The sequence below is a fragment of the Triplophysa dalaica genome, chromosome 10 (genome assembly GCF_015846415.1).
Source record: "Triplophysa dalaica isolate WHDGS20190420 chromosome 10, ASM1584641v1, whole genome shotgun sequence".
Lineage (NCBI taxonomy): Eukaryota > Metazoa > Chordata > Actinopteri > Cypriniformes > Nemacheilidae > Triplophysa > Triplophysa dalaica.
In genome coordinates, this window is record NC_079551.1 from 8813741 (window position 1) to 8822908 (window position 9168).

The following is a 9168-nucleotide window of genomic DNA, read 5'->3' on the forward strand; positions in this document are numbered from 1 at the left end:
CATAGAAATAGAAAAATAATTTAGCATTGCAATACTGATTTATATGAATGTGTGTGTGTGTATGTATGCATGTATGTATGTATGTATTATACATATATATAACACACCTAGGTAAAAATCATAACTGTAGCACAAGAAAAAAGCCAATGCAAGAAATGTCTTCTTTTAAACAAACTTTTAGATGAATGGTCATGAGGAATAGATAGTAATTGCTATTAATACTTAATGTTCTTTGTCTGAGAAATTTTGCAATATGGACACCTGAGCTTTAAATTTACATCAAACGTTAAACTAAAACGGTAACGTTCAGCAAAACAAGTCTTACAAACACAATACATCATTCGATTTAATTAGAGACAAACAAATACATGTATATATAAAGGCATTTAAAAAAATAAAACACAAAATTTGTTAAAAACAAAATGTGGCATCTTTCCCTTTCATCAAAAGTCATCATACAAAAACATTGACCCCTATGAGTCACTTCCTAAAAGGTGCTTCCCTCAATGAATGTACATGACACCACGGATTCTTGAGGTTATCGTATAAAACATTTAGACACCTTTGAGCTAAACAAAACATGAAAGTTACAAACAACAAAAAATAAAAATAAAATTACTATAAACAAAAAATAGTTTATACATTTAAAAAAATTAAAATCAGAGACTTCAGAAGAGGAGGTATCGGTGAGGTTATTAACATCAGATTCCTTTTCTACAAGAAATCAATTTTTTTAGAAGAGTTTGGGAAGCTGCCGTAATCTACTCAAATCCAGAAAATTTCCCACCGACCCCTGGTGCTCCACAACTTCCTGCCTCCTCTGGTTTTCCGACAGCGATGACCGGCGCTGAGGCAGAATATTCTTAACTTCATTTTCCTTCTCAAAGTTTGCATTACCCCTCGCAAGAAACTGCATTTTGGGACGCAAATCTCGAATCAACTGTTCTTGAGAGTCAAAATGAGACGTCTTGAGATTGTCAATTTTTTGAAGCGGCTTGTTTATAATGTTTTTGAGAACCACACTTTCTTCAAGTTCTTCCTGAATGCTCACGTTCTTTGAAGTCTCATGCTGTACAGAACACCCAATTGCAGAGTCCATCTGGACGTCGGCGTCTTGCTCATCCTCGCTGCTGTTTTCTCTTTCGATTAGTCCATACTTCTTCATATATTTACAGGTAGCTAGAGACATATTGCTAGGAGACAATATACTCAGTCCGACGCTACTCCTTTCAGCAGCAGATCTTCTCAGGAGTATTGCACTTGGATCCATAAGATGGCCACTGGACAGACCTCCTAAGGACAGTCTAGACAGTTGTGTGTCACTCAGGTACTTAAGTGCAATAGCATTGGCCTCGAGACTGAGGTCGACACTGCCACTAGAACCCCAAATGCTGGTACCCACTGGTTCAGAAAGAGCCAGTCTTTGAATCACTGCTTCAGGGTTTATGCAAGCAAGGGTGCTGAGGACAAGAATTATGACAGATGTAAGAAAGAAGACTTAAATAATGAATGCTTTAATAAAATGACTGTTATTGTTGATACCTGGCACTTTCCACAGTTGACCGGTTGGCCTTTTCTTGTGTTGAGTCGAGCTCCATATTCACCCCAAACTGTTGGAGTTGTCTAAGAGTGGCATTTAGGACTCTGTCTTTATTTCGAGGACTGCCTTTCTGCTTTACGGTCTGAGATTGGGGTGCAGAAGGGGTGGATGGTGAATTTCTTGACTGACATCCCACAGGAGACAAACTTTGTCTGTTTTGGACATGGTGTTGGTCCTGGTCCACTTTATTCTCTTCACCAGAGTCTTGGAGACGACTTCTAACCTGACCCTGGAAGATGTGATCGTAAAAGAACTCATTTGTTTAAAATAATTGAAATGTTTAATAAAGCTCCATTATTTTTATTAAAGGAATAGTCATCCTTAATCCACCCTGTTGTCATTTTAAACTTGTGTTATTTTCTTTCTTCTCCAAAACACAAATAATATATTTTGATGTTGGTAACCAAAAAATATTGGTCCCCACTGACTTCTATTTTATGGACACAAAATCAATTCAAGTCAATGGGGACCAACGTTTTTTGTTAACAACATTCTTCAAAATACCTTCTTGTGTTCTGCAGAAGAAAGAAAGTCATACAGGTTTGAAATGACAAGAGCGTATGTAAATAATGACAGAATTTTAATTTTAGAGATGAACTTTTTCTTTAAATAAAAGGAACTAAAGGCTTGTACCCAAAGGCATACAAACTGAGCCATACCAGTAGTTCCTGATAAAATCTTGGGTCATCCATTTCTCTGCTCTCAGAAAGGTCTTTCGACTGCGAACGATAACACATGCTAGCGCTTTCTCCCAGCACTGGACTCTGAAATGAATGTGCTCCAAAGCCAGATGATGTACTGCAAAACAATTTAAACCACAATATAACAACACCATGGCCAAAATTACCAAAAGGAATCTATAAAATAAATTGTTTTCTTACTCATGTACTGGAGATGTTGGCTGTAGCAGAGACTCTGACCTTTGCTCTTCCAAGTACTGACATGTGTTTTCAGTTCTGAGTCTAGATGTGACTGTACCCTCATTTTGACCTCCAGACTTCGGCTCCGACTCGGTTTGCCATTCCAGACTAGAGACCTCATGTGTGGAAGCATCCGGGGGCCCGTTCCAAAACAAACTGGCACCTACATAGTCAACAATAGTCATGAACATCAGAAGGATAGACCACAGCAAATAAACTAGCGACAACCATTGTTTTTGACGGTACCTGTTCCAACAGCAACACTGACACTTTTTGGTCGTTCTGGAGATGTTGGCGTCTCATTACTCCTCTCCTGCTGCCAGTCTTTCTCTGAAGGCGTCTTGCTCTGCGACTCAAGGAGTTTCTGAATCTGTTAAAAAAAAAGCAACAGTGAATCAGCTAAAGGTTAGCTACAAAAGATAATTTTGAAAGTTTGTGACGAATACAAACCTGCAGTTGAAGTAACTTCAACTGGTGCTCTTGATCCTTAATCATCCTGTAGGCATCAGCAGGGAGCATACCAACAGAACCACTCAAGGTGTCCGAACATGCTGCATGGTTTGGTTGGACCTGGCAGCACTGGGCTTGACAGGAAGTGGCCACTTGCTCAGAACCTCTGGCTGCAGGAAGACAATGACCATGCGATTGAGAATAATGGACCGGAACATTTCCATGGCAAACAGGACTTCGTGATGGGGACATGTGACATGCCAAAGATGGCAGTGAAGGGGACAAGTAGCTTTCTCCATGTGCGACACTCTCAGTGCCACAATAAGGTCCGCTAGGATTGTTGATGCCCATGTGCACATTGGTGGGATAAGCTGAAATCCCTTGCCAGGTGTTGTTTTGAGACATGGGCATGTGGCTTGGTGTCGATTGGTTGGTGCAACAGCCACATGGGTTAGAGGCTGGGGTACTGTGGAAGAGTCTGTGTTGAGAAGGATGATGGGTGGGGGTCTTTCTAGAGCTGCTGTGACCTGAATACGGAGGTCCCTGATAGATGGCTGGTTGAGGTTTGGATGGAAGAATTTGCAAATGTGGCCTTTGTTGATGAAATGAGTCATTGGGTGAAGAGCCGTTTTTTGGTGAGGAAGACGAGGAGGATGAGACAGATGATGCTGAGGAACCAGTCGTTGATCTTCTATTAACAGAGGGCTGGGATCTCCGACTCATGATGGTTTTTGGTGTTTGCTGTCCTGAATTAGACTGTAATTTGTGTTTTGGCTGGGAGAGGACGGGAGTAAGTGGTCTTCGTATAGGGGGCGGTCCAGCAATGCTACTTTGTTCTGGAGGTTTTAGCCTTGATTGGCTCTGCTGGGCAGGGCTAATGCTTCTTCTCTGGCCACCTGATGAACTCGATCTACTATGGAGAGGAGTTAAGTCGTGCACATGTACAGCACTTGTATCTGAAAAGCTGCCTTCTAATACCATAGAAAGCTCTGGTACTGAAGGATGTACTCTCTTGGTCTGAAAGAAAACATTTAGGATATTCACAAATTGATGAATATAAATTAGATAATGCATTAATAAGAGATAAATAAGGGGTCAAAGCATTGCACAAAGCATAGCTCACAAGCTAACAAACCTGTTGACTGACAGGGTGGGGGTTTGGAGATGGCCGAGGAGAGAGATCTTCATCTTCTACACCTGAGTCATGATCACTGATGGACAGTTTATTCTGAGAGGTAGCGGAGGATGCAGTGAGAGCCCCCCTGACATGGAAAGCAAAAATGTATAATATAGATTATTATATCAAGTACATGACATTCCGCTAATTTCAATCAAAGCCAAACAACACACTAAACCACTAATATTAATACAATTCGAAACCACAAATGATGAAGAAAAAACAAATGAACGTTACCCTGTTAACACAGTCCGAGACACCACTTCCTCAAATAGCACAGTTTCCTGATTCTGGTTCTCAGCACTAAGTTCAAACTGTAATGGTCGACCCTCTGAAGGCTCTACATTCTATAGATTGAGGGATAAAAATCATTGCATTTAAATACAGCTACCCAAAAAACATTAATGTTGATAAATTAGACATGCATGGTCTCCAAGGCAAAAAAATTATAATCACATTTAATTGGAAAAGACAATTATACCGAATTGTGCACTTAGTCTGGTATATAGAGAACATTGCAGAACAAACCATAGAACAATTTATAATAGTGATGTTCTCTAACTAAAACAATGAGCTGCGTGACAGGAAGTAATGAGGTTTAGCTCTAAAAAGCCACAGATGTAAACAACATGCAATGCCAAGCTTCAATTTTTATTCCTTTCATTTGGCAAGCCCCATCTTAAATTTCGTTGTCTCGTTTCAATGTGGAAATGGACACACAGACCTTGTAGAGTGTGATTGACTCAGTGCTGCTGAGCAGCTGAAAAGTCATTTGCTGCTGTCCGGCGCATGGTTTACACTGGTAAAACTCTGGATCCCGATGCGTCAGAGAATACAAAACCACCAGGAAAGCCCCTCGCTCTGACATCACTCTGAAAATATAAACAAAAGGTTTCAGGTGCAGAAATGCTTTCTAGAGTTGTAAGATTTTAATCAAACAAGGAAGAAATTCCGTTTTAATGGCTGAGGTTTTAAAAAGGAATTCAAAACACAAACTCGATTCATTATTAACTTGTTAATCAACTACTGCTATTATACAACCGGATGTCTCCAAATATTTCATTTTTTTCATTTTTATGCAAGGCAAAATAGGGTTGAGACTTGAAGACAACATTTAGTGGCACTTGCAATTTCCTTACATAAAAAGCATTCAGAAGGATGGAATTGATCAGGAAAAAATTAAGCATTTTTTTAAATATTTTTTTGTCTCAAACACAACAGAAAACTAGTTTTAGAGACAGAGAAAGTGTTACAGAATAAAACTACAGAATCACTGTGAAAATCTTTTTTCTTTGAAACAACAAAAACGGATCAACTGTGAACCATAAAAGCAGGACTGTAAATGGGATCAATTTTGTCATCTGTATTCTTGTAAATTAATCTTATTTTAAAGCTAAATGATGGATCCCATAGGAGCAATGAAAACAGATGGGTCACTCACTTGTCCTGGAGGGTGGAGCTGTACAGGTACCTCAGACACCACGCCCACACCAGGGGATTATGGATGTGCGTTACGCCACTTAGCCATCTGCCAAAGAAAAGTACTGTAACACACCTATTCTGAACATCTTGCAGGATTCTAAGCATGCAATTAATGGGACTGGATTACAGTACCAGCCATCAGAATAAAGTAGTAAACAGAGTCACCTTTTCTAGACAATAAGCTACTTACATTCCTACTAGTGGAAGAATATAAGCCTTTGGATCAGATTCAAGTACGAGGAGTAGTTTGCGGGTCTGATCCATGGTAAGAAATCTAAGATGTAATATTTTACACATTTTAAAACATGCAAAGCTCTTTCGCAGTTTATAGCTAAAACATGTATGGCCATGCAGGCAAATAGACTTTTTGTCTTACCCACGTTTCCTGCAATTTTGACCCACACCTGCCGAACTGCTGAGGTTCCGGGCAAGAGCAGTCGGTATAACAGGCACTGCCCGGACAGGGACTGCATCCAGCGAGCACGCCACGGTGACCGCTGCCCAAGACAGGTCAAAGGTGAGCCTGTCCATGTTTTCGGAGCAGCTGAGACGGGCACGCAAGGTAAGGAGTTTGGATACCTCAAGCGTCTCTTTACTGCAGCAACAGTGTTGGAGCATCTAGGAGGAAATTAACAGGCAATTAATGCTTTCAGACTCATTCATAATGTACAAAATGACAGAAATTGACACTTTTCCTGTTACAAATGTCTAAATATTTCTATTACTTAACAATTATGAAGTTATTACAAAAAACTGCCAAAAGCAAATTAGGAAACGACACCAGATGGGACCAGCGCAAAACACTCTATAATCACATGTCTCCAAAGGAACACGTCTCACTTGGGGCATCTGTTGATGACAGCTAACAATGTATTACGTCTTAACCGTTGGCCTAGCAACAGGAGGCAAGAGCTCCATTAAAAGCCGTTAGATCCTTAACACGTGCTGCCTCTTAGATCAGCTACCTTAAAACTGATGTTAAAGTCCTCCCTCGAGTGCACTGTCCTGCCAGTAGCATGCTGGGATTCAAAAACACATGGCACGATGGTTTCTCCAGGGAGGAGGGCGGTTGGTGCTTTCCCAGGGCATCCCGTCTGCTCTCTGCCTGGATCAAAACGATCCAGAGTAATCGTCACACCTTCCTCATCTAAGAAAATGAAATCTGGGTTATTACAGGACACAGGGAAGTTTAAGGGATAGTCCACCCAAAAATGAAAATTTTGTCATAATTTACTCACTTTTACTCACACAAAATTGGTAGTCAAAGTTGCCCCAGAATTATTTGTTTTCCTAAACTTTAGAAAATATCAAATTTTGTGTTCAACAGAACAAAAAAAATCCAATAAATGTTTCTACTATGGTAGTTAATGGTGCCCCAGAAATATCAGTCGCTAACATTCATGTGTTCAACAGAACAAAGACATGTATACAGGTAATTTTGGGTGGATTATCCATTTAAACATGAACCAAGGGTGTCCAAGCACAGACAATATACTCACCGCTGTCCACCGCCAACGTTCCAAGCAGAAAACAGGAAAACGATGGCTTGTTGCTTTGTCTGGCATGGCGATGAGCTAAACGTAACGCTTTCTCACCAAGTAGCAGTCTCGGATTTCTGAAATACACAAAATGTTATTCACACAAACCATAGAAATAATCCACTAATACCGAAGACATAATAACTTACCTGTAATATGAAAAATGTAAACTCACAACATCACCATTGGGAGTGGGATCCCAAAGAGAGACTTTAGATTTTGGGAATGTCAAAGGAGTGATGACACTGTCCGTGGACCTAAAAGCATCATGCAAAACCATGTGATCAATTGTTTCTCATACAAATACAATTAAAGAGATGTTACGTAGAAAATCATGTAGATACCTGAGATTCTGCAGTGTTTCAGATCTGACGCTATTCTCTAATATATGGGGTGGCAACCCTTTAAAATCCACTTGAACACGATTCATCCTGTTTTACAAAAAAATGCAAGATTAAAACAATACACAGCTATCCTGAGAATATCAGATACACTTTAATTACAACGTGAACATTTTGCTTTCTTATATGTTTGCTAATACGTTTGTCATGTTGGGCGGATTTAGCTTACATGCTAACGTGTCTGTTAATGCATAACTAGAAAATACATACAAACATATATAATACATCATAGCAACACATGCAAAATGTTTAATATTTTACCTCTATGTTGTATAATCTGCAATAACATGCCTTCGTCGTGTTTTAATCGAAATACTCCAACTTCAGCTGCGTACGCGTGAGTTTGTGTATACGTATGGACGCAAATGTGTTAAAACTCCCCGTGCAGCCTTTCGAGCGGTACTAAACGCGCCAAGACGCGTCTAATCACCTCGAGTTAACGATTAAACTCATTCAGCGTGCCGATGAACGGAAAAATGCCGGTTGTTGCCAATAAACATGACATACGAGACGCTCGCATTCAACAAACGCAACTAACGTTACTCGAAAATAAATTGTGGCGCTGTTTCTAGGTTCCAATGGCGGGGCAAAGCTGAAGGGCGGCTCGGCCAATAGGAATCGTTATGAGACGCGCTCGGCCAATCAGAGGAGAGATACTCAATACTCTTGTTCGAAGAGCGTTTTTGAATGGATCTCTAATGTATTTGACAGACATGAGACCTTTGATACTATCTTAACATAGATATCGTTTATTGAGGTTATAAATTATATATAATAGCATTTTTTTCATTATTTTATTTTGTACACTGTATATTTACGTTATCAGTCATTCTTATTATTTTCCAGTTTTTTTCAATACGATCTGATTCTTATACTTTTCTACTTTATAATGGACAAAATAAGAATTCTGCATAATTGAAATGTTTAAATGTTTTTTTTTGTTAAAATATAGCCTGAACCTTTGAATGAATGAGATCATGTCTTGACTCGTTCAGTCTCAGGGGATATTTCGGCCAAAAATAAATGAAGAGTTTGGTTCGAAAATGAGATAAAAATCGTGTTTTTATATTATGCATCCCAAAGAATATAAATCAAACTGCAGTTGGTTTGTTTTGATTTAAAACATAATAACTAAGAAATTAAGCTAACCTTACAATATACAATAAAACATCAACTCATCTACTGCACTGTAACTTTAATAGCTAATGTCTGTAACTAATGCACACTCAAGTCACTTGCACTATTGTATAGTCTATATTGTTATCTGTTCATAACCACCTGTACATTAATGTTCACAGTATATAGCCTTCTGTTTATATTGTTCATAGTACGACTGTCATATTTTCATAGTACATGCCCATTGTATAGTATTTTTCTAATATTGTATTCTGTATTTATGTATTCTGTATTTATTCACACTGTATATCCTGCACTTGCTAATTGCACTTCTGGTTGGACCTTGACTACATTTCGTTACACTGTACTTGTATATGTGTACTGACAATAAAGTTGAATCTAATCTAATCTAATCTAAAAACACTATAAAACATGATAACTTAATAAAATACATACATATTATTTTTTAAATAAAAACGAATTT

General features: G+C 38.9%; 1 protein-coding gene across 1 annotated transcript; it reads right to left on the reverse strand.

The window, feature by feature from the left end:
- Positions 1-321: 321 nt before the first annotated feature.
- stil (STIL centriolar assembly protein) lies at positions 322-8105 on the reverse strand. Its single transcript, XM_056757832.1, has 17 exons — positions 7830-8105; positions 7512-7598; positions 7317-7424; positions 7129-7244; positions 6595-6776; positions 6006-6247; positions 5820-5903; positions 5589-5675; positions 4872-5019; positions 4385-4494; positions 4106-4232; positions 2971-3987; positions 2767-2890; positions 2482-2683; positions 2260-2398; positions 1543-1829; positions 322-1460 (listed from the first exon to the last, which is right to left on the reverse strand). The coding sequence occupies exons 2-17, from the start codon at positions 7595-7597 to the stop codon at positions 734-736; spliced, it is 3786 nt and encodes a 1261-aa protein (XP_056613810.1). The 5' UTR covers position 7598; positions 7830-8105; the 3' UTR covers positions 322-733.
- Between the last annotated feature and the right edge of the window lie 1063 nt (positions 8106-9168).

Coding starts and splice junctions, on each gene's coding strand:
- stil (XM_056757832.1), bottom strand. CDS start 7,597: ATGAATCGTGTTCAAGTGGATTTTAAAGGGTTGCCACCCCATATATTA. Junction 6,777..7,128: donor AACGTTGGCGGTGGACAGCG/GTGAGTATATTG, acceptor TCATTTTCTTAG/ATGAGGAAGGTGTGACGATT. Junction 5,904..6,005: donor CAAAATTGCAGGAAACGTGG/GTAAGACAAAAA, acceptor ATTACATCTTAG/ATTTCTTACCATGGATCAGA.